The sequence below is a fragment of the Mustela erminea genome, chromosome 3, assembly GCF_009829155.1.
Source record: "Mustela erminea isolate mMusErm1 chromosome 3, mMusErm1.Pri, whole genome shotgun sequence".
Lineage (NCBI taxonomy): Eukaryota > Metazoa > Chordata > Mammalia > Carnivora > Mustelidae > Mustela > Mustela erminea.
The window spans coordinates 103,532,736-103,558,406 of NC_045616.1; the positions used below are offsets into that span (position 1 = coordinate 103,532,736).

General features: G+C 37.3%; 1 protein-coding gene across 7 annotated transcripts in view; it reads left to right on the forward strand.

Moving 5' to 3' along the window:
- FBXW11 (F-box and WD repeat domain containing 11) overlaps positions 1–25,671 on the forward strand; it is a 121,770-nt gene that overhangs the window by 25,247 nt on the left and 70,852 nt on the right. For 4 of the 7 annotated variants that reach the window (XM_032337014.1, XM_032337015.1, XM_032337013.1 and 1 more), the window contains exon 2: positions 12,550–12,651. The exons of the other annotated variants lie outside the window; for them this stretch is intronic. In XM_032337014.1, coding sequence (XP_032192905.1) covers positions 12,550–12,651 — 102 coding nt within the window. The remainder of the gene's footprint in view (positions 1–12,549; positions 12,652–25,671) is intronic. 7 annotated transcript variants of the gene reach the window in all.

A 25,671-nucleotide genomic window follows, 5' to 3' on the forward strand; every position in this document is an offset into this window, starting at 1 on the left:
TGACACCTTTAATGTAGGAAGATAAAAACAAAATAAGTGGGAAAATGAAAATAAAAGAAAAAAATGTAGGAAAAGAAGATGAATGAAGAAATAAACTTATGTAAAAATGCACAGAATAAGGTTAGTTTTTAACAGGAGGGGCACAGATTAATCTCTGCTTGTAACTGTTCTTTGTAGCTGTTTGCAGAAATTCTGTATTTTTAGATGATAACTATATATTTTTTCCTAAGGTTTTTTAATTTATTTGGTATTTGTACTTGGTAATGCCATTCTCATTACTTATTTGGAATGAAATGCCTATAAAAATGTGGGTCAGGTTTCTCAGTGTTGGGTTTCAGAGCTCTTTGGAAAATAAGGACTCTCTTTTCTGTTGTGCCTTCTTTGTACGGTCTTCTTAGAGTTTTGATTAGTTCATCCTGTTATATAGGTTTTCCTTTCCCTAGTGTCTGTGGTATAGCATGAATGAGATATTCTTGGAACATTTAGTTTTGAGTACATTTGTTTATTTGTTTTAGAATAAAGTGATTTCTTTTTTTTTTTTTTTTAGATTTTATTTATTTATTTGTCAGAGAGCGAGCACAGGCAGACAGGGTGGAAGGCAGAGTCAGAGGGAGAAGCAGGCTCCCTGCGGAGCAAGGAGCCCGATGTGGGACTCGATCCCAGGACGCTGGGATCATGACCTGAGCGGAAGGCAGCTGCTTAACCAACTGAGCCACCCAGGCGTCCCGAGAATAAAGTGATTTCTTAGGAAAGAAAATAAGTATATAAGAATGTTTCTCCAGCAGAATACTGTGTCTTTGGCCATATCAAATACCTTTTTTGAGATTTGCCTGTTGTATTTGAACTAAATATTTAAGGTTTGTTATGATTTTTTCAGTTAAAGTGGCAGAAAAGCCAACTTAAAGCTGTCATAAGCCATAACAAGGAATATGTAATTTGAAAAATCTAGAGGTAGGTGTGGATTCAGGTTTCTTTCTCAGACTCTAAAGTGATACCTCCTGGTAACCAACTCCAGACTCTCCCTGTGGTAGCATGAAGGCATCAGTAGCTCCGACTTTCATCCTGTCATGTTCAAGCTCAGTGGGAAAGAATCTCTTTTCTTTAGGCTTCCATAGAAGTCCTGGGATTCGATTTGGAACATGTGCCCACCACTCCTGAATCAATCACTGTGATTAGGCAATGTGGCCGAAAAACAGATGTCCACCATCAACCCCTTAAAATTATAACATACTCTTCTCTGGCCCTGAATCAAGTTTTTGCTCTGCATATAGACTTTCTGGACTTTCGTAGTTCATTATTTGATAACTTAACAAATATTTATTGAGTTCCTGCTGTGTACAGGCACTGTAAGGACTTAAAAACATTAAATTATGCATTGGTAAACTCCCTTACCAATTGCTTGTAAATTATACTATTTTTAATAAATTATTATTTGGAAATGTATAATTTTTATTTTCATTTTCGTATTTGCAGATTTTGTTTTATTATTATTCATTTATTTTAAAAAGCTTTTTTTTTTTTTTTTTTTTTTAAGATTCTATTTATTTATTTGACAGAGATCACAAGCAGGCAGAGAGGCAGGCAGAGAGAGAGGAAGGGAAGCAGGCTCCCCGCCGAGCAGAGAGCCTAATGTGGGGCTCGATCCCAGGACCCTGGGACCATGACCCAAGCTGAAGGCAGAGGCTTTAACCCACTGAGCCACCCAGGTGCCCCTCTTTTTTTTTTTTTATTTTTAAAAATTTTTTTAGTGAGAGCTTGAGCACACAAGCTGGGGAGCAGGAGGAGAGGGGCAGAAGGAGAGGGAGAGAAAGAATCTTACGCAGGCTGCACACTCAGTGCAGAGCCTGACGTGGGGCTTAGTCTCAAAATTCTGAGATCATGACCTGAACTGAAGTCAGAAGTTAGAGGCTTAACTAATTGAACCACTGAGGCACCCCCTGAAGATTTTATTTTTAAGTAATCTCTGCACCCAACATGGATCTCAAACTTAAAACATTTGGATCAAGAGTTGCATGCTCTACCAACTGAACCAGCCAGGCACCCCGGGAAATAAAATACAATTTTTAAAAGAAGACTTACTACTTCATGATTTTTCTGTGGTTTATAGACCAGTTTATGAATTTATTTTCAAATTAATAGTATTATCACCCTTTCAACCTTTTTTCATTCACATCCCAGTCTTGGTAGCTGTTTCTTTGTTTCTTTGTAGAATTTTAACTCATCAGTGAAAAGAAATGTGGCTTAAAAAAAATAGAGAAATGTGGCTCGTGGATTATTTTTCCTCTTAAACACAGTAGGAAATGTCCCTGTGAGATTTGTCTTCTGATCCTCCTCTCAATACTGTATTCTCTCAGAGTTAATGAAAAATTTTATTATGGTGGTGACATCTGTGTTCTGTGCTTTGTAGAACATCTTGGCTGAGGGCTTATAGCTGAGTCATTCATAAAGTTATTAAAACAGTGAAGTTGAACAGTTTTTTTTTTAACAAGTCCAGTATCTCTTAAATTTATATTTGGGCATTCCATCTTAAACTTCATTACTTGCTTTGTGTGAGGACTTCCAGAGTGCTACAGTCTACCCATGTCCATATGTACTGCTGCAAAAAGAGTCTGAAACTTGCAGGGTGACCTTACTGCAGCATGTGTTTAGCAGTAATTATCTGCTGTCGAGACTAGGTGCTTTCAAGGGGATGCACACCAAAAGCATGATGTGAGAGATTTAGAGGACCTGGGCTAGAAAACCATTTTAAGAAGATGGACGGAATGCTCTGTAGAGTCCCTTTCAGCTCCAGAATATAATGAAATCTCTGGCTTCAAGCAGCGAGAACTCTCTTTACCCAGTTGCCTGCAGGAGACAGACAGTGTGAAGGGAATCAAAGACATCCTTGCTGTGCAGCAAGCAGCAGGAATCCCTTACTAAGGCAGCCTTAGCCCCTGGCTGAAAGACAGATTCATTTGTTCCCAAAGCCCAGTGGATTGTGAGGCACACAACTTCACTCTTATTTGAAACCAAGGTCAGCCTAGGATAGGAGGACAATGGGCTATATGAGAAAGTAGAGCAAGTGTAAAGTTTGCTATAAATTTAATTAAGGGATGATAAAATATACCCTTTTATACGTTGGCTTTGACAGCTCACTTTTCATGCTATTCCCAGCTGAAGAAGCAAAATTTTGATTACCATTGTTTTCTAAATAAGTCAACATACAGTTGAATGTGTTAGTGTATGTATAAAATTTTAAAAAGATTGAGACTGCCAACTTGGGATGTGTGCTTCTTTAGGATGGGGCTTGTTAGGTCTCTGAGAATAAGTATATATTTGAGAAATGAGCAGTGTTTAGAAAATATTAGAGGGCTTGTTCAAATGCTGTTAAGGTTTGACTTCAAAAGGTTTCTTTGTAGGATCAACTTTCATTCTATAGGTGCTTGTTCAGAGCTAATAATGAAAGAGGAAGCATGATGGAAGCTTTGAAAGTTTTTGAAAGGTTTTTATTTATGGTGTTTTGGTGTTTTTAAAATATCCTTAGGGTTTAAGTTTTGATACTCTTAAAAGCAGGGAAACTGCATTTCTTTAAATATTTTATACTTTTTAGGAATTTAGCTGCGTTCTTTAGCGAACTGGGAAATAGTATAGCTTTATTTCCAGAAACAATTTTAATATCACAGTTCTTGGTTTTGCGAATTCTTCCTTGTCTATTGAAGCATTGTACTATACTGACATGTTCAATAAGCCTTTTTGAGTGACTGCTTAGTTTAAAATGAAAAGTTAAAAGAGGATTATGATGTGGTCTGACTGTAATTGAATTAGTCAGACCCATTGTGAGTGGAGTCAAGTCATCTTCCTGAAAGTTATATCTCCTCCTAGAAAAAATGAGAATATTTGTTATATCAGAGAAAAAATTTTTTTCACTTTTATTTTCACTTTCAGTTCTTTTAAAATCATGGCAAACTTTGCGCTCTCTCACATGAAAGTAGGGCAAGAATTTTGATTTAGTAGAGCTTAGGTCAATCAGATCCTGTGCAGACATGTTCAGAAGTTCTCTGATTAAAGTTTTTTTTTTTTAATTAAAGTATCTTGACTCAGAATTGATAGAAGGACTAGGAAGGGGTGGAGCCAGGGCTTGTATTTGGAATCGCAAGAAACTGGAAGTTGGGTTAATTTAGAGTGGGGCCTGGTTCTCTGGTGTAGATTAATGAGATCAGATGTCCCTCAAGTCTCAAATGATGTCTAAATCACAAGGTGAATTTTTAGTTCTCTCTCCTGGAAGTCCTCTCAGGTGTCATGTAGTATGGAGTATGATTGTCAGTTATTTGGAAATGGCAGCCTCATAAGACAGAACATCAGTACCTAAGAGTTATCTGGCAAGTACCCTGAGCTATCTGGAAGTCTCAGACTTTGAAATGAATTTAGGTTAGCGTCCTTGTCACCTCACAGTGTAACCAAATTCTGATACCTAGCTTAACCCCATCTGTTGGCCACTTTCACCAAAAGGGAATAGACTAGAACTGGGGACAAGTTGCTATGACCAGAGTCTTAAGAAACAGTGCAGAAGTGGCAATTAACTCTGTTTTGAGGTGGCCTGGTGGAGAGAGGATTGAGAAAACTGAGTACTGTGTTGCCCATTGTCTGCCAGCTGATCTGAAATTTATAGTAGACACCCCCTAAAAGTAAAATAAACATCACCTATATTTAATTCTGGTATTTTGTACATATTTTATGTTTTATTAAATAAAAATGTGGGATCATAAATGGAAGTCCTTTATTTGTAGCCTTTATTCACTTAATGTTTCTTGAACTTTTTCTGTGTATTGTAATGTTCCATGTATTGTAAACATCCTTCTGGGTCAATACATATACTCCTACAACATGATTTTTATTTGTAGACACATAATATTCTGTCTTCTGGATGATCTGTAATTTGTATAGCTAGTCTCTATTGTTGGGCCTTTTTTTCCTTTGCTATTGTGACTGATGTGATAAATATCTTCTTAGCTGTATTTTTGGACCTGTCTTTATTTTTTCCCCTACTATAATTTCCTGCACTTGAAATTGCTGAGTTAATGACGTGCATGTTTTTCAGCTATTGAATATGTATTGATAAGTTGAACAGGAGAGGTTGTACCTATTACACTCCCATCAGCAGTATGTATGGGTGACAAGTAGATAAAATTTATAAATAGGTGAGAAAAAAATTGCTGCTCAAGGGAGTTTAATGTCAAGCAAAGGAAGTGAGAGGCAGTATAATTTAGTGGAGAAAGTAGGGATTTTGGAGTTAGAAGGGCAAATCTGCTACTTTTGACCTCTGGCAGGTTATTTTCTGTGTCTGGTCCTCAGTTTCTTCCTCTTTAAAGCTAACGTGCCAGTCTGGCCAGAGGTGGGGTGAAAGTTAATGAGATCACAATAGTACAGTATGCAGCACACAGTAGGCACGCTGAAATATGAGTGTGCATCCCCCTCCCAATTTATCTTTTTTTGTAAACTTTCGTTTTACCTTCATCATTTTCATTGAAAAGGAGGTTAAGCTTGTAGTTTAGTCATCTCCCTTAGTTCTGAATAACCTTCCTCTTTGGACCACAGATGCTAATTGACAAAGGCCCCGATGTACTTAATTCAACTGTTTAATTCTCTCCAATCTCAGGATTTGTGGATTTTGGTAAACCCTTTTGGGATTGGGTTCAGACTGATCTGACCTGGAGCTTGGTGGGGGAATCTGTTCCTTTTTGGCAGCTGAGTCTCATACTGGGCCTAGTACAACCGAGGACCCATGTGGCTCTGCCGGAAATAGATTTATTTTGTTACATCCTGTTCTCTGTCATGCTGCTTAGAATAGAGATTTTGCTCCCCCACCCCCATATATCTAATCCTTCTTTCCAGCAGCTTCTGTGAGAGCTCTGGAAAATCTGGTGACATTTTTGAATCCTGGGTGGTGGTTGTAAAGTGGATAAGGATATTTTTTTCCTTTGGAGTTAATCAGGACTAAGGTGTTATTACCACTTTAAGATTTACTGCTGTTTTTGAGGGTCCCTGGGTAAAGTATTTTTCTAACATTCCAGCCTCTTGAGACATTTTAAACTACAGTTGTTTAAAATGGACCTAGTTCATTCTTGGGAAAAGAATTTGTTTTTATTTAAGTTGTCAAGTTACTATTTATGACATATAGCAACTTATATAATTACTTATATAATTAAAGTATCATTTATCATGCAATATGGTATAAACTTATCATAAGTACTAGATATTCATTGGAGAAAAATCAGAAAATATGAATGGATAAAAATTCAAAAAGAAAAATTACCTTCATCCATGTACCAAAGATAACTGCATAGATTCATTTTAATTTTATTAGCTTCAGGTTCTGGTATCTCATCTGAGATAATCACTCAAGATGAGGTAATTGTCTGGACATTGAAAGATCTGTTTTTTTATATTATTATAGGGTTTAGGGAAGGTTTGGACTCTGGCTTTGAGTCTTGATTTCATTCCTGTTTGGTGATGTTTGAAGCTCTAAAACTTGTAGATAGTATCATTTTCCCTCACTCTTAGCCTGCTTTTTTCTTTCCTCCTTCCACTGCCTTCTGTTCCCCATATATTTTTCTTCTTTTAATATATATCCCAGCCTGAAAATGCTCTGTGGTGTATTGACAAAAATATGTAGTTCTACCCTACAGTTGTTAGGAATTGATACGGTAACTTTTTTGGTTATATGTCACATGTCAAATTCTGCTATAATAAAATACCATTATAAGGAAAGGAAAGTCTTTCGCACATGGAGGCACTGGACTGGTATTTTGTCTCTTGAAAAGGCTTTGGAGAATGCCTTTGAATTGTGTATTAACTTTTATTCTACATCCTGATTATTGTATTATGGTTCTTGGTTATAAAAGCAGTACAATTTTGGGTGGGAGTTTGCTCTTATAGGTTGCCGTCAAACATTTTAACAGCAGAAGCCTAGGTTCTGAATCTTTGGGGATGCTTTTAAAAGCTTTCTGTGGCCCTATTTTCACTACAACTACTGCTGCTTCTTGAAAAGCAGCAGTCTGAGAATCCAGACACAATAGTGATAGTTCCTGATTTGGATGAATTTTAATATTTGCTTTATTTGCTTTGAGGTGAAGACTGCCTCCAGCTGAAAGAATGGATACTCTTTAGCTTGCACACCCAGGTTTAGTGAGCTGGAATTACATAATCTCCTTGAGCCTGTCTGTTGTATGATTCTTCAGCACCAGGTCCCCACTCCTGGATAGAGATTCCCAGTGGAGAGTGTTATGGCCAAAGAGTAACCATAAAATGGACTTTTTTTTTTTAAACTTCTCTTATTTGGTACCCCCCATTTTGTTATCATGGCACTGTTTGTTTTGTGTCCTGTTCTATCAGTAGGGCATGGTGGAAGTTGTATTGAAAAACAAAAAACAAAAACCTAGACTGAGCATGAAAATTGGCTTTAGAAATGTACTTCCAAAGGTAAGTGCCAGCCCTTGTATGTACTTTTTGTAGCGTGGCTGAAAGAAATTTGTGTTGGTTGTAAAATAAAAATGAGAGGCTGTCTTGTTAGATTCTCCAAGAGACTTCTGTTTCTTACTTCTCTTCAACATGCTTTCCAGCTGCCAAGGTTCTTTCTTTGATGCTGTCTTGAGTTGGCTTGGCTTTGGCTTGATATTTTGCTTTATCCCTGACTTTTAGTCTAAGAACATCACCCAGCCCTTGCCATTATGTTGCATGACCTGCTTCTATCCCTTTGACAGATATGGTTGAAACAGTATGTATGCGGAGTTGCTGAAGAAAGCTCTTAGGCATGTTGATGGTAAATTGGACTGCACACTTGGGAAGGATTGGTTGTTTTACTGGTGAGCTGTATATAGCACACAGTATGTAAGAGCTGTTGTCTGCAGGTTCAAGTCCCAAGTTTGATAGAATGGTTTATGAAAGACCTCTGTGATTTGGCCTCTCAGCTTTCCCCATCTCATACTGAAATACTTTAGTAAAGCTAAATTAATTGCAGATCCTTGAGTAGGATGTGCCATTTCTTAGCTCTTTGGCTTTGCTTATGCTATTTATTCTGCCTGGAATGTCTGTCTTTCTCTTTTTACCCTGGCTGCCTCCTACTCATCTTTTATGGCTTAGTTCAGGCATCCTCCTCCTTTGGGTGGGTTAAGTCTATTTGTGTGTGTGTGTGTGTGTGTGTGTGTGTGTGTGTGTGTGTGTGTGTGTTACACTGCACATTCTCAGAATTCCCTCCTATGAACTCCTGGACAAGAGAGAATGTCTTAATTGCTTTTCTGTCTGCAGATGTAAGTTCCAGTAAGCTGTTTGTTGAATGGAATAGTATTTAAGCCTCTTAGTTATCTCAAACATGGTGACAAGAGTTAAATGAGTCTGGTAATGATTCTGTGGGAGGTGGTTTAAAGAAAAAAAATAAGGGGATTTATAGGAAACCCCTAAATTTACACTTACAAGTATATAGAAAATAAGGCATATTTCTGAATCAGAGTGATGTTAAAGAGTGAGTGACATAAAATACCTCTTCGGCTAGCTTTTAGAAGAATTGCCTCTTTGAGAAGGAATCAGGGCAGGATATTCAAAACAATCCCATCTAGAAACAGACCAAAGTTAGCTTTTGTGAGTTCTCCTTCAAGCCAGCCAATTAGAAGACAAGGTGCCTGCAACCACTTTTTCCTTTTGATTTGTGGTTCCTATGGCAATAGGAAGAGAGCCTAGGACATTTCTCTCCTACCTCTTTTAATAACTTTTTGCTTTTGAAAAATGCCAAAAGCTATTGTTCTTGTCTTTACTGACTTACAGTGTTTCTCAGCATGGTGGCCCTGATTTTGGTTTTTGATTGTACAGTGGGTATGACAGAATTAATAAACAATATCAGTTTCCTTGACTAATGCTATTTTCTTTGGCTATAGAACCTGCAAATATAATCAATCTAATTGGATATTTGCTGTTAATATTAGAACGCTGTGTGAAGTGTTTCTTACTCTTTATGAATAATTCTGAATTAGAATACTAGTCATTACAAGTAGCTAAATGTGAAATCAGAGCAAACATTTCTTGGGGGTTTTCTATCCCTGAGAGGCCTCTCAAGTGTCCCCATTGTGACCCCTGTGGGTTTCTCTTGAGCTTGAGGCTGCAATCTCAAGAGGAAAGAGGCTTAGTTTGTATTGTTGTTGCCTTAATAAGTAGGTCAATAAGCATTTGTTAAAATTGATAAATACCCGCAGTGTGAGGGTTTTTGAAACATATTTTAATAATGAGTTGGTGTTCCTCAAGTTTAAAGAGAGACCAGTAAAAAAAAGAAAAAAGAGAGACAAAATAGTCTGCCTTGTGAAGATAGCTAATATAAAGAAGTCTTTACATTATTCTGTTAGAGAATGATAGATAATAGTTATTCCACAAGTCAATAGGTTTCCAATGAGGCCCCTAAATTTAAAATTAGAAGCGCCAAGAATCAGTTACTACTGTGTTCCTAGCTGCATTTTAATGCTCTTAGTTGATAAAAGCAGAACTTTTATTTTTATCCATTATTTTCAAATTTGAACAATGTCTTCTTGGGCCATTATACTTAAGAGAGCCTCGTTTAGACTAGCAGGTGCATCCTTATTAAAAGATGGGTGTATTTCTGTTGTGTAAAAACTTTTTTCAACACTGTGGTTGGTTTCTTAATTGTGTATGAAAGTAAAGAAGTTCTAATACCTTTAGTAAATACTGGCATCACTCTCTGTACTCTACAGTGTCTTTCATAGAGATTACAAATTCTTGGAAATTAGATTTAAGAGGGTTCTTACCTTTTCCTGAATATACAGTTTCAGTATCAAGCTTTTAAAAACATTTGTAATAAATGGCTAATATTTTGAAATTAAGTTTTCAGAAAATTTTCTTTTTAGTTGTTTTCCATATATTTGTAAGTATTAGGTCATTAGATGGTTAGGAAACTTTGGGAAGATTATTAATTTTCTTCTTTGGGCTTTAGTTTCTTCTAAAATTAGGGGTGCAGGTGCAGACTAAATTATCTTCCAGTTCTGTATGATTCTTTGGTTTATTAAATATGAAAATACGTCCTTTTTAAAAAAAAAAAGTTTTGGATCCAAGGCATTAGCATAATCTAATCAGGGTATAGTATTCCTGTGTCTTCATAGTTTTACTGTTTGAGTCAAACACATATTAAATCTTGCAGAGGGAACCTGACTGGTTCTGTGGAATAAATGAAAATTCATTTGCAGGTGAACTTTGGTGTTAATTTGTTATCAGTTGTTGAATCCAGGTGTAATCCTTAAACTCTGTTATCAGAACTGAGTGATTCTACGATTTGGATAATTATAAAGATTCCTGAAAGGAAACTTTAAATTGAACTATGGGGGTGTTGGGGATTTATTTAATTTAAAATAATCCACGTAAGCAATGTCTATGAATGTAGTATGTCTGGGCCTTTTCTCTGCCCGTCTCCTTTTGGTGCATACTGATGTAAGTATTCTTTCAATAAGCATTTGCTAGATTTCTCTGGGTATTGTTTTAATGGAAAGAAAACAGATTTATTTAGAGTCAGGCAGGATTAACTTCTAGTCCTAATTTTACTATCAAGTTAGCCATTGTTTTCTTGCTCCTGAACAAGCTGCTGTTTCAATAAATCAAGCACTCCTTTACTGGTCCTTGGATTCCTCATCTGTAAAATAGAATAATACCTCTCTAAAAAGAGTTTTTGTGGGGAAAAAAAAAAGTTTTTGTGGGGGTTTACCCTGTTAACTGTCTAGCATATATAACAAGAGCTTGATAAATGGCAGCTGTTTTTATTATATTATTATACAACATTTATTCAGCATCTTTTGTGGCACTTTGAAAGTGTTGGGCTTACAAAATATGGAACCCTGGATGGTCAGTGATACATTTCTATATTGGCTGTGGTAAACTGTGCAGTAAAGACACATGTTGGAAATGTGTGGTTGTTACAAAAAGGTGCTTGATTTTTTTAATTCCATTTGATTCCTCTGGTTTTGTATTCTTTAAATGCCTTTTCTAAATAATATCAATATTTGGGGCACTTGGGTGACTCAGTGGGTTAAGCATGTGACTCGATATCAGATCAGGTCTTAATCTCAGGGTTGTGAATTCAAGCTCTGCACTTGGGCTCCATGCTGAGCAAGGAGCCTTCTTTAAAATATATAAGTAAATAAATAATCTCAATATCTAGTTAAATTATAGGTGATACGTAAGGGGTAAGTGGCAGATGCTGGATAGGAGCCCAGGTCTATTTGATTTCAAGCATAGCTATCTTTGTTTATATTATAATTGGGATGACCACAGAATTTGTCTCCCAAATGAGAATGCTTTTGAGAATGAAAGCTATGCTGGGACAACAAGTGTAAACCTGGACTGTCCAAGGAAAAATGAGGATGTCTGACCAGCCCAATTATAGCTAGGATAAACAAGTTTATGATGTTGAGTCTAAAACTTCTGAAGCATTTTGGTTGAACGCAAACACCCACCCTCAGTTAAAAAAAATTTTTTTTTTTGCATGGTTATTGTTTTTGCAGTAAACTAATTGACCTTAGATCTGCAGAAAAAAGTACTTATTGAATAATAAATAATCCAATGTCTTAAAAATACTAGCCATGATGCATATGTTCACTTTCATATTTTTTCTTTTTTCTTAATTCCATTAAGACCAGCAAGATTTTAATAGAGAATGGGAATAGGTAAATGAAATAAGCCTTTATGTTCTTACATATGTCAAATGAACTTTATAAACAAAGTCTAAAATTAAAACCATCATATTCCAGAGTTTTTTCTTTGGGAAGGCAGAGATGTGGGTGTCACTAAAAAATCAGATATTTTTTAATCAGCTCTTTTATTGCCTGTATCTATCAGTCTATCACTCATCTTTCTTATTCCTTTTGCCTCATGTCTCTAGGTGTCCTGTGATTTTATTTAGGAAAGTATAAAACTACTCTGTCAAAAATTCAGATGATCAGAGTTTTTACAATAGAAGCATCATAGTCTTGTAGAATTAATGGGGGTTTAATAGCAGACAATGAAGGTTTGAAATTCTGCCTCTCCCCTCCTTTGCTGTGTGTCCTTGTGCAAATGATTTAACCTCTGAGCCTCCATTTCTTTACTGTGGTGTGGGAATTAGAAAACACATTTAAAGTCCTGGGCACATAGTAGGTGATGTAATGACGGCAGTTATAATTTTATGACTGACTAGAAACCGTTATTTTTATGAAGTTATAGTCCCAATCTTACCACTAATCTTGTGCATGCAGACTTTCACAGTTCCCTTTAGTGGGTTTTCATTTAAACATTCTCTCTCTCCCTCTTGGTTCTGTTCACTGTGTCCTGAGGAATTAGTGGTTGGCAGCAGAAACCTCCTTTCTGTAGGACAGAAAGTGGGCCCTCTCCCAGGGATTCAGTAGGTTGTCTAGCCACCATCCCTGACCTCCAAACTGCCAAGGGTGCATCCCCCGCCCAACTAACATTCAAGTTGCCTGTGTGAAGGAGTGATTTGTTGCGGCCTCTAACTGCTTCTTCTCTTCCTTCCTTTTTGTCATCCTGCAGTGTTCTGTGCCAAGGTCTTTGTGGCTAGGCTGCGCCAACCTGGTAGAGAGCATGTGCGCACTGAGTTGCCTGCAGAGCATGCCCAGTGTCAGATGTCTCCAGGTGCCTCTCTTCTTTCTTGTTGTAAATGTGTTTTTTACGTATGCCATGAACATTTGTTGAAACTTGCAGTAGTGTGTTTAATCCAATGTTAAGTCTGCTAAATGTTCTGTGTAACCCTCTGCTTTTCTCCAGCCTGGGTGCCCCACATGGAGGAGTTAGTACCAGGAGGGGCCCCTCTGAGAAAATGGGTCTTTGGCTGGGCCCGATTCTACTCTTTTTCTGCTCCTGCTTTTATTCCCCTCTCCCCCTCTCCCCTACCTTGAAGTTCTGATTCTCACGTTTAATAGTTGTGCATGTGCCCACAAAACCCTGACATTTTCCATTTGGCTACTTTTAACAGTTCTTTGTTGAGTTGGGAGGGTTTCATAATTAAAGTGGTGATTTTTCTATTTTGAAACTCATCCTTTTGGCATGCTTTCTCTCCCTCCTTCAAAAAAGGAGTAGGGAGGGAATTACTAATTGTATAAAATCTCAAATTGAAGTTTATTAAAGGTCACAGCTTTATGCTGCCAATAATTGTTGGTTTGGGCCACTTCCCAAAGGCCAGATCTGACACCTGTCCTCAGGGTCTACCCAGGTTTCCAGGCCGAGGCTGGCAGAGAATTCCACAGATAAAAGTAAAACTTTTGGGGGTGGGGGTGGGGAGGGATTGCTCAGGAAAAAAGCGGTTAGCAGGAATGGGGCCTGACTGCACTCACTTGTTGGGATGGATTCTGAGGGAGCCAAGGCAGAAAGCATTGTGACTTTATTGGGGAAGTTCTTTTTAGAGAAAACGTGTATTTAATTAAGTATGATTTCAGTAGCAATATTCAGTTTTCATCACTGCATATTCCACACAGTTCATTATATCTTTAAAAAGTGATATTAAATTCCTGGTGTCCTGTGGAGACTGCCCTGTTTTAGGAAAACATTGTAAAATGAGGAAATGGGTTAGAGGGATATTATTGATGGCGTGGATGACTTTACTGTTCTCGAAGTTCTCTTTCTATTCATGTTTACAGTCTCTGAATGGAGTGGGGGAACCAGGAAAGAGGAGAATTTCATATTGGGATTGTGTATTTTATTTACTTATTGGCAAACATTCTGAGTCGCATTGGTGTGGTTATTGATTCAAATTGCTTTCTTTAGAAAACTGTACTGGAACCTCAGTAACACAATTAACTAGAGAGTGAATTCAGTACAAGATCCGGTTGTTTTAGGAGTCTGCATAAAAAGGCGGTACAAAACCTAGGGTCCAGGGATTGGGTGTTTCAGTGAGGCTCCGATGTAATATGTGTTTATCTTTGGAAAAGCAGCTTTCCTGCATGCAGTGTAACTTTAACAAAAATGTTCTTGAAGTGGCAGACTGTTGTTGCATGGACTCTCCTTGGTGCTAAATAATGGATATTCGCATTATAGTAATAGTGTGTTTTTCTGAAATGCTTATTACTTGAATGTTTAAAGTTAATTGTTAGTGGGGCGAGTGAGTTTTTCCAGAAATTGAAGTAGGGGAGGAACTGTAGTGCAGATTGAAGTGCAGATTCTTTTTACTGCATTCAGTTCAAAGTAATTGACCAGTGGGAAACATTATTCAATATATTTTAGTATATTGTGAATTCTCTGGAGGTGGGGTGTGTGGGAGGAAATAGGGGTTCTTACCTTGTTGAAAATGGAAACCCAAATGTGTTCAAAGTTCTTTGACTTACCTCTCCCAGGGAAAATTATTTGAGAGAAAAAATGTAAACTTTGCCTTGATTAGACATTGAAATGTGGTGGAATACTGAACGATATTTACTGAAATGTGAATGGAGCAAATACTGTTTTAAGAGATGTATTAGGAATTGTGTTTATTTAGGTTTTTGTTTTCTTATATAATTGAGAGTCTGCAGCACAGTAGAATGAAGTATGCACTCAGCTGATTGGAATTAGCAAATCGTTACTCTGTTTTGTTCCCTCTGTGAGTGGAAGTAAACATATATTTAAAAACATGTTAGATTTCCTTCCTGTCTACTCACTGGTTTTAGGTATTACTGTTTTAACACCAGTGTTCCTGTTCTCTTTCTCCAGGGTCCAAACAGTGCTACAGTTTAGTTGATTTAATTTCGGCTTGGGTTTTCAAAGAATGCCGGTTAGTTTATATGCTACATCTTTGGTTTATCACAGAGATGACTCTTGCCTGACATTACATACCTCTCCGGGAGCCCATTGTAAGGAGGCCTCAGAGGAGAACAGGTTACCTGAAGAGCCTGCTTGACTTTGCTTGGGCTCTGGGGTTGCATGACAGGGTCCTTCTGAAAATTACCACACCTGACCCATTGCCTGTTGGAGCTTGAGCCAATTAGCCTGCCTGTGTGGCTGAATTAGTGTACCTTCTGAAAAGTAGAAATAAAGATAATAGTTATCTTTAGGCATTATGCAGTCCCTCCAGGTTCTGCTTGCTGTGGGTGAGAAGGGAAAAGGGATTGCTAAGACTGAAAAAAAAAAAATCACTCTTTATCTCAATAAACTGTTAAAAAAAAAAATAAAGACAACTTACCATCAACAGTACTTGGCACTTCACATATATTAGCTTTGTGACAACCAGGTGAGGTAGGTGTTATTTTCCCCATTTTTCACATGTGGAAACTGAGTTTCAGAGGTGATACGTGTTGTTGGACCCAAGTTAATACCACGTAGCTGTGAAGTAGTAGAGCTGGCATTTGAACCCTAGCTCGACCTAATTCCAAAATTGTTCTTTACTCTTGCTTGAATGCTACTATTTCTGGAATTTTCCATCTTAGTTTTGTTTATGAAAACTTTACTTTTGAGATATCTGGTGTGTGGCTTGTTTAGCCATTGTTTATTTGAAAATAAAAAAAAGAAAAACCTGCCAAATATTTGTAGGTGAAAAAAATTGCATTCCTGTGGCCAAAATGAATCCTCCTGAATCTTAAAGCTAGTGAGTTTCCTGAATGGCTTTTCTGCGAGAAATTTACTGAGCATTTGGTATGTGCCAAGGCCTATACGGGTGCTGGCCACATAAAGATGAACAATACAAACTTGTTCCCTGCTCCAAAGGAATGTGTTGTAGTAAGCAGACCTGTTAAGGAAAATCCAGACTAAACTACAAGTATAGTGTAATAAATTATGAAGTTATCCAGATGTATATGTGCTTTTAAAAAAATGTGAACCAGTTTAAACAAAGACTAAACGCTTTTTTTTTTTTTTTTAAGAACAGTTAAACTGGAATATCTGGATGTCTCTGAACAAGCTGAACTGAATCAATTTCTCAGTTGGTTCAGCTCTCCACATTGAATCAGTTGATTGTTACATTGAATAATCAAGAGTTCAGACCATGAAGAATTATTTGCTAAGCCTCTAAGACTATTCTGGCATGGGATTAATACCAATGTTAATAATAGTGTGTATCGTTTATTTTCCACCTTCTTTTTATGTGTCAGGCTCTAGGTACTAGATTATTTCATTTAATCCTTATGGAAAAGTTATCCGTGATAGCTTTTTGGTATATGCAGTTATTGAACTGAATTGACTTCCTTAAGGTTACACATTTGTTAAAGTGGCAGAACTGGGTTATGAACGTAGGTCTCGATAACTGCAAAGCCAGTGCCTTGGTCACCATGCTGTTGATAGTAACTTGGCAAATGCCATTTTAAGGTTGGAACAAATTCTCCTTTATTTCTAGTGTTAAAAGTTGAATGCTAACACGCCTAGAATGGTAGTAATGGACTGACAAATTTTCTTGGGAATGCCATTTGAAAGCTCTCAGCTGGGGAGAGTATTAGCGATAAGCTTTTCTCAAGGCAAAGACTGATGATTTGTATTGACAGCAAGGATCATGTGGATCAAGTTTTAGTGCCTTCTCCCTTCCAAGCTCTAGTATGGATAGTGCTGGACAATCAGTACAACTTCGTGGCAGCTGCCTTTCTTGATTTTTTTCTTACATTCAGTATGGACAGTGAGCCACAGAGGTTTAAGAACACTTTAGTTGGAACTTACCGTGGGATGAAAGGATGTTTTTAGATATGGGCTGTAGCTTGGTAGAAAAGAGTCCTGGCTCTGGAGCAGACAAGTTCAGTTCTAGTCTTCCACCTGCTGCTTAGTAGCTCTGTGACACAAGGCAAGTTACTTAACTTCCCTAAATCTCAGTTTCCTCATCCTTAAAAATATAGTTCTATCTGCCTACAGGATTTTGTGAAGTAGAGGAAGGTAACAGCTATCCCTTACTGATTGCTTGTTTGTTGAGGGGATGAAAATCCATTTCTGTCATTGCTTCTTCCTGCTTCCCTATTCAAGGAGAGGGAATTCCAGTCTTACAGTCTTGGATTCCATGCCAGGGCAGGCTAAGAATAGGATAAAGGACCGAATGATGATATGGCCCCAACTGTCAGGTGTTCTTTTGTTGAGCTGCTTCCGTTTGTCAGAGTGGGTGTTGCAGCTCAATTGTCTTTGTCCTTTTTCTAATGAACATTGGGGTTTTATCATTTCTTGTTACATATCCTGTTGTACTCTGAGGCTACTGGGAAGGCTTGGAGTAACCCTTTGGATTATTTAATGGCACAGTCTATTATATTTTATGAACACTAAAAAAATTCTTTTCTCTTTATAAGAAAATTTACAAAATATCATTACTTAAAAAAAAAAAAATCAGTAAACTCACCACCCAGAGAGAACATCTGTTGTTTTAGGGTCTGTCTTCCTTGTTAGGCAAGGAGGAAACCATCAAATTGTGCAGGCTCTCTGAATTACTATGGTGATGATAGTGATTGTAACCAGTGGTGTTTTAAATGTCCTTTGGAACCCCAGAGTTTGACTTTGGAGTCACAAGTGGGTTAAAGGAGAGCTTAACATAGTGCTTACTCTGAATTTATCTCTTACACAGCAGGGCTCTTTGTAAGATTTTATGTGAAAAATTTTACTATGGAAATTCCCAAACATACAGAAAAATAAAGAGTACCATTCAGCTCAACCTTGAGTAATATTCAAAATTAATGCTATTCTTAGTTCAGCTTTCTTCTTTTCCAGCTTAGTTTTTGCCAGGGCATTTTTTTTTTTTTGAAGATTTTATTTATTTATTTGACAGAGAGAGGTCACAAGCAGGCAGAGAGGCAGGCAGAGAGAGAGAGGAGGAAGCAGGCTCCCCGCTGACCAGAGATCCCGATGCGGGACTCGATCCCAGGGCCCCGAGATCATGACCCGAGCCGAAGGCAGCAGCCCAACCCACTGAGCCACCCAGGCGCCCCTGCCAGGGCATTTTAAAGCAAATCTAAGAAGGCCTATAAAGTAAAAAGATGTTAGAGAAATCAGTTTCATGTCATCATTAAGAAAATTGTAAAAATGGATTTAAAGATAGTATGATTGGTACTGAAAGTTATAAAAGACATATAAAATTTCCTTTGACCCCAGGTCTTACTTCCCAAAGTATCACTTAATTAGTTTTCTAGTATCCTTTTAGTATATGTTGACCATTCTTCCCTGTCACCATATAAAACCCTATATGACCTTATTCTCTTTTATAGCTACAATAATACTGCATTGTATTATTTATCATTTTAAAAAGAATTTGGCCAATTCCCTATTGAGGAAACTTTAAACATCAGTTTTTTTGTATCCTAGCGCTCCAATTTACTATTTTCGTTGGACATTTATCTTAGGCTTGCAAGATTATGTCTTTAGAATAAACTCGTAGAAGTAGAATTGCTTGACCAAAGAATACCAGTGGTTAATTAAATTATCTATATATAGAAAAATTTAATAATCTCTCCCTTCCAATCTCCCCCTACACCCAAATGTTAACAGTTTGTTGTCTACCACTGTGTATTTGTTTTTGTTTTGTTTTGTTTTGTTTTTAACCTGAGGGTATATTACTGTACAATTAAGGGATTTTTCTTCCTTTTTTTAAATAGAAAAACTGATATAGCACCTTCCTTTACTTCCTTTATTTACTTCACACTGTATTACAGACATGTCATCAGATTTATAAAGTCTAAATAACTCATCAGTGGTACTTTATTCGTTCGTAGATTTGGTGGTGGGGGTGGTGAGAAAGAAGAGTACAGTTTGTTTTCTTTTTTGAATTACAACATAGTTATAGAGAAATCAGAAATCTAAGTATATATAGCTCTCTGGTTTATCACAAAGTGGGTGGTGCTTTTTTTGATAGGTGTGGCTGAATTGTTTTCATGGAGGTTAGAACATTTAATTAATTTATTTATTTGAAAGTGAGAGAGGAGGACAAAGCCGAGGTTAGGAGAGGGAGAGAGAGACTCTAAGTAGGCTCCACACCCAGCCTGTCGAGCCCTGTGCTTGATCTCACAACCCTGGGATCATGACCTGAGCCAAAATCAGGAGTTGGACACTCAGCTGACTGAGGCACCCAGGCACCCCACTCTGACCATTTTATAGACTTTGAAAGTTCAGTGTACTAAAGAAATCACATTTCCTGTGGAAGAGAGCCTCCACTATGGGAAAATTAAAACTACATTTTGTGTTACTAATAGTTTTAATTAATAGTATCTTAAACAGAGTGCATGATGATAAGGTTTAACAGTATAATTTGAGGATAGGGAGGCAAACAAATGGGATTCAGACCACATTAGAAAATGTCCTTACATTTTCAACAAAAATGATGTCTTAGATCTCATATAACAGACACTTACTATGTTACTTATAAAAATGCTTATATTATATGTTTCTATTGATTTATATTTATTATTCCTTTTATGAAAGTAATAATTTTTCATTGCAGAAATTTTAAGTATGAAAAAGAAATGAACCATTCAGTCATATTCTCACTTCATTTTAGTGTCCATTCTTTTTTTCTTGACATTTTATTTCCATATATGTATTATATATTTTTTTTGTTTCTTTGTTTATGTATAGGCCCATATTCTCTAAACTGAATTTTAACCTGATTTTTATCAATATGGTTTATATTAGTAAAAGTCTCTATTTTCAATTGTCTGGGCGTGCAGTAATTTAATCAGTCTCTCTCTCTCTCTTTTTTAAAAGATTTTTATTTATTTATTTGACAGAGAGAGATCACAAGTAGGCAGGGAGGCAGGCAGAGAGAGAAAGGGAAGCAGGGTCCCTGCTGAGCAGAGAGCAAGATGCAGGGCTTGATCCCAGGACTCTGAAATCATGACCTGAGCTGAAGGCAGAGGCTTAACCCACTGAGCCACCCAGGCACCCCTAATCAATCTCTTTTGATGGACATTAAGGTCACTAGGTTTTAGTGTCTATGATTAATTCCTCAGATTGTATTATTCATTGGAAAAATTCTGACTCAGAGGAACCATACAACCTTTCTTAGGGCTTTTAAATTTTGACCAAACTTCAAAGAAAAATATTATTCTAACTTACATTACAGTAGTTCCCCCATTATCTGTGAGGAATACTTTCCAAGACCCTCAGTCGGTGTGTGAAACTGCTGATACTACCAAACCCTGTATATACTATGTTTTTTCCTATACATATATATATATATTACAAAGTTTACTTTATAAATTAGGCACAATAAGAGATGAACAAAAATATTAAAATAGAACAATTGTAACAAAATACTGTAATAAAAGTTGTGTGAACGTGGTCTCTCTCAAAATATCTTACTGTACTGTACTTCTTATGATGAAATCAGATGATAAAATGCCTCCATGATGAGACGAAGTGAGGTGAATGACGTAGGCGCTGTGACGTAATGCTAGGCTGCACGTGACTTTCTGATGACGAGTCAGAGGAGGATCGTCTGCCTCCAGACTGCAGCTGACTGTGGGTAACTGAAGCCGCAGAAAGTGGATCTGTGGGTTGGGGGGGCTGCTGTATTCCTAGCAACGTATGATCATAGCAGAGATACATGCTCAGTAGAGAACTGGAAAACATAGGAAATCACAAAGACCAAATTAAAAATCAGTCATTGTTTATTCATTTGTTTTTCTTCAAGCAACAAATATTTATGATACTTCTACTGTGTGCTAGGGATTAATGTAGTGGATAACTATACAGGATTTCCCAAAACAGACAAAAAGCCACTCTGTCACTCTGTCTTGGAACCTAAATTTTAGTAGGGGAAAAAAAGATAATGAGTAGAGCACATAATATGTTAGATAGTAGTAATTGCTATGGAGGAGAAGTGAGCTAGAGCATTCCAAGATTTGGGGCTTTTATTCTGCGTGAGATAGGAAGTCATTAGAGAATTTTGACCAGAGGACTAGTTTGTCTCTCTAACATTTAACAGGATCTTTTGCTGCTGTGTAGATGATATAATGGAGAGAGGAAGCAGGGAGACCAAATCTAAGATTGGCTAGGGTTCTTCAGAGAACCGGAACCAGCAGTAGATAGATGAGTAGGTAGATACATAGGTAGGTAGTTAAATACATATGTTAGAGCATTGGCTCATATGATTGTGGAGACTGGCAAGTTTGAAATTTGTGGGACAGACCAGCAGCCTGGAAACTCAGGCAGGGTTTCTCTGTTGCAGTCTTGAGGCAGAATCTTTACTCTTAAGGCCCTCAGCTTATGGATGAAGCCCATGTCCATTATGGAGGGGGATCTCCTTTACTCACAGTGTACAACATACTCATACTCATACTCATAGTGTGCAACATCTATCTAGACCAGTGCTTGGGCAAATAACTGGCCACCATCATCAGATATCTCTTCTTTAGAGGCCTTCTCTGACCACCCAACCTAAAATAACTTCCTGCTTTTCACTCTCTTCTTTTACCCTGCTTTTATTTTTTTCTTCATAGCACTTAGCACTGCCTGGAGTTATATTCCGTGTTTTCTTCTCCCTCCTATCTGTCATCTTTCTTCCCCACCAGAATCTGTCTTTTGTGAGAAAAAGCGTCCTGTCTTATTCACTGCATGGTAAATATACCCATTTTCTAGAGTAGTCCATGAATAGCATAATGAATAGGAATATGAAGGAATGGCTGTCTTTAAGCTTTGTTAGGATTATATGGTGTAGTGGTATTTGCTGTCCTAGCTAGAACTACTTTGGACTTTATTCTCTGAGTTCTTTGAATCCAAGTGTTCATCATGTGAGTTGAAAGAGTATTTTGAGTAAAAATTGATTTTGCTTTGAAGACTAGCTTGTTGTATTTTTGTTTTGTTTAAAAAAATACTCTTTTTTTCTGATTATAAAAGTAATACATGCATGTTGTAGAATGTTTGGATGACAGTGGAAAGGAAAATGAGAAATAATCCTCGATTTAGGAAGTACCATTCTTACTGTTTTGGCATATTTTCTGTCAGTATTTCATCCGTGTTTATGTTTCATAGTTGAAAATTTTTATATGTGTATGTAATTTCATATTTATTTTACTTTATATGCTTTGTACACTTAGGATGATTGTTAATGTTTTCCTATTACTAAAAATTTCTCATGACATAATTTGAAATTACCATGTAATGTATTTGATGAACATCATGTGATTTGTCGTTTTTCTGAGTGTTTAGAATCTTCATTTTTAAATGTTAAAATACTAATCACCATTTTTGTGCATAAATCTTTGCCTTCCTTTTGAATTACTTAGAATATATTTCCAAGAGACATACTGTATATGTCTTGTTAAATTGTTTTCCAGAGAGTTTGTATCTCATTGTACCCACACTAAGATTTAACACTATTATTTTGAAAAAGTTTAACAAGCCTGTTCAGTAGTATATTCTAAATTCACAAGCCTCTTTACAAATTCCTCTCTGAGCAATTTGAGTATATGCTAAGTCAGCTAAGGCATGGCCTTCTGAAAGAAGATCTAATACTACTGAATATGCTTAGCCAAGGAAAAGAACTCCAGAGACATTTTCAAACACGTAACAGCTGTGCCACCTGTGCCTTCTTATTGATTTCCTGGGTGCTATGATGGACTTCAAAATTGAGATTCAAGGGCGTCTGGGTGGCTCAGTCATTAAGCGACTGCTTTCAGCTCAGGTCATGATCCCAGGATCCTGGCATCAAGCCCTACATTAGGCTCCCTGCTCAGCGTGAAGCCTGCTTCTCCTACTCCCACACCCCCTGCTTATGTTCCCTCTTTCGCTGTGTCTCTCCCTGTCAAATAAATAAAATCTTTTAAAAAAAAAGAGATCCTTTAGTTAGAATGAGGTTATTCAGAAATACTTAAAGTATAGAATCACTTGTAAATCCTGTACATATTTACTGACTACCTACTATGTACCATGTACTGTGCAATGGCCTGGTAATACGAAGAATCAACTGCCAATTTTTGTAGACGGATCGTACAAAGAGACTCTTTATGGAGGTTCTTTCTCCCCTCTCCTCCTTTTTAGAATTCCAGGAGTCAATGATTGGAGTCTTTATATAAGATCTCTTATATTACAGGATGCTTCCTAGTTATTTAATTTGGAATAAAAGGTGAATGTTAAATCCTCCACCTTTAAGACAGCAGGATATGAAAACTTAAGGATTAAAGTATTGGTAGCAGAAGACACTATGACCTAATTAATTTGAAAGAAAAGATTTTGCCAAAGGAAACATTGCCCCTGGGGATCTGGAAAAGTTCACAGAAAGGGATGGATGGATGAACTCCTAATTGTTGACTTGTAGTGAATGGCTTGGGAAAATTGAACCTCATTCAGTCCTAGTTTGAGATGGTTATTGAGAGCATCTGACAGTAGTGGTGAAAAGAAGCACGGAAGATTTCAGCACATTTCTTCTGAAAGATATGATCCCACAATTTGTTTTATTTATTTATTTATTTATAAAAAATTTTATTTATTTGACAGACAGATCACAAGTAGGCAGAGAGGCAGGCAGAGAGAGAGGGTGGGGGAAGCAGGCTTCCTGCTGAGCAGAGAACCCAATGTGGGGCTCGATTCCAGGACCCTGGGATCATGACCTGAGCTGAAGGCAGAGGCTTTAACCCACTGAGCCACCCAGGCGCCCCTTATTTTTATTTGTAAAATTCTTTAGAAGCTAGGCTCCACCCCTAACATGGGGCTTAAACTCATGACCCTGAGATTAAGAGTCACATGATCCACCAGCTGAGCCAGCCAAGTGCCCCTGATCCCACAATTTGAAGTGTTGGGTATTAATTAATGCACACCAGCTGTTGAAAGATTTTGCTTTTTGTTTAGTTTGAGACAGTTTCGAGCATAATTCTGAGTACAGTGCAAAGAACTTTTTGTCTCTCAAACCATTTGAAAGTAAAGCTAACTGAATAGTTTGTTTTGCTCTAATGTTTTAGTGTATGTTTCTTATGAACGAGATTGTTTTTCATAATCCTAATAGGAGAATCAAATTAATAAAATAACATTGACACATTCTGCCATCCAAACTTTGGTTTCTGTTCATCGGAAGTTCAGTAATTTTTTTTTTTTTTTTACTTATTTATTTGACAGAGAGTGAGATCACAAGTAGGCAGAGAGGCAGGCAGAGAGAGAGGAAGAAGCAGGCTCCCTGCTGAGCAGAGAGCCTGATGCTGGGCTCGATCCCAGGATCCTGAGATCATGACCTGAGCTGAAGACAGAGGCTTAACCCACTGAGCCACCCAGGCACCCCAGTAATGGTTTTTTTTAATAGCAAAGGTATCCAGTTCAGAATGATGTTGTCATACTTACTTAATTTCTTTCAATCTTGAATAGTTTCTCAGTCTTTGCTGGACTTTTTTGTGACCATGACACTTCTGAAGATTATAATTTATTTTGTAGTTATGTCTGTCAATTTGGGTTTGTCTTTTCCCTTATGATTAGAATTAAGTTGTACATCTTTGAAAGGAATATCACAAAAATGATGCTGTATTCTTCTTATTGCATCCAATTATCCAGTGGTGTATGGTTTTGGTTTGCCTCACTACTAATGGTGATCAGCTTGATTACTTGAGTAAGGTGGTATCTAGCAGCTTTCTTCACGGTAAAGTTATCCTTTTTCCCTTTGTAATTAAATATTTTGTGGCGTGGTACTTTGAAACTAAATGCTTTTTCATTAGAATTTCGTTTATTCATTTATTTTATCAGTATAGATTTGTGGTTCCTACTTTACTAAGTGGTTATAATTTCTTATTATCATTATTTATTTTGATGGCCAGGCTGTTGAGTGTTTGGCTAGTGGATGCCCCTTCAACTTGGCTCCTGTATCCTTTTGATCTTTAAGCACTTCTTACTTTCTGCTACAACAAAAATGTCCCAGGTTCATTGTTTATTTTCCTATACTCTGTGCTGGGATGAGTCGATTCTCCAAGGAGCATTGGTTACTTTTAGTGAAGAATGGTATTTAAATCTCTGTGGTAGGTGTGCTTAGTGCTACTGGGATTGCTTTTAGGCCCTCTCAGCCAACCATGTTAGGTAATACATGTATAATTTTGTCTTTCTTCATTAAAAAAAAATTCCCTCCTTTTCTGTGTACTAAAAACCATGAATTCACAATATTTCCAATTCTAGTCTCATAGATTTCATTCTAGCCTTATGTAAGGTAACACTTTCCGTCTTTAGAGTTTTTTTTTTTTTTTTTTTTTTTAAAGTAGGTTCCATGCCCAGTGAGGACCTCAGTGCGGGACTTGAACTCACAACCCTGAGATCAAGACCTGAGCTGAGATCAAGAGTCACATGGTTAACCAACTGAACCACCCAGGCACCCCTGCTTTTTGTTTTTATAACTCTCCTCTCTAACAGCGAGAAACCTGGCTTCTATTACCCACAATATATTTACGCACTCTGTTCTAGAATGTATGGTGTTAGAATTGCTCACCTATATCACTGAAAAATAACTATATTAATCGTACTGAATATTTCTTCATAATTAAAATACAAATCTTTTGCTTGTGGCTGTTTAGTCTACTGAGTTTCAGAAGTCACTTGAGGGGTACCTGGGTGGCTCAGTGGGTTAAAGCCGCTGCCTTCAGCTCAGGTCATGATCACAGGGTCCTGGGATCGAGCCCCACATCGGGCTCTCTGCTCAGCAGGGAGCCTGCTTCCTCCTCTCTCTCTGCCTGCCTCTCTGCCTGCTTGTCATCTCTCTCTGTCAAAAAAATAAATAAAATCTTAAAAAAAAGTCACTTGATTTAGTTTCCCTCCATCATTAAGTGTGAT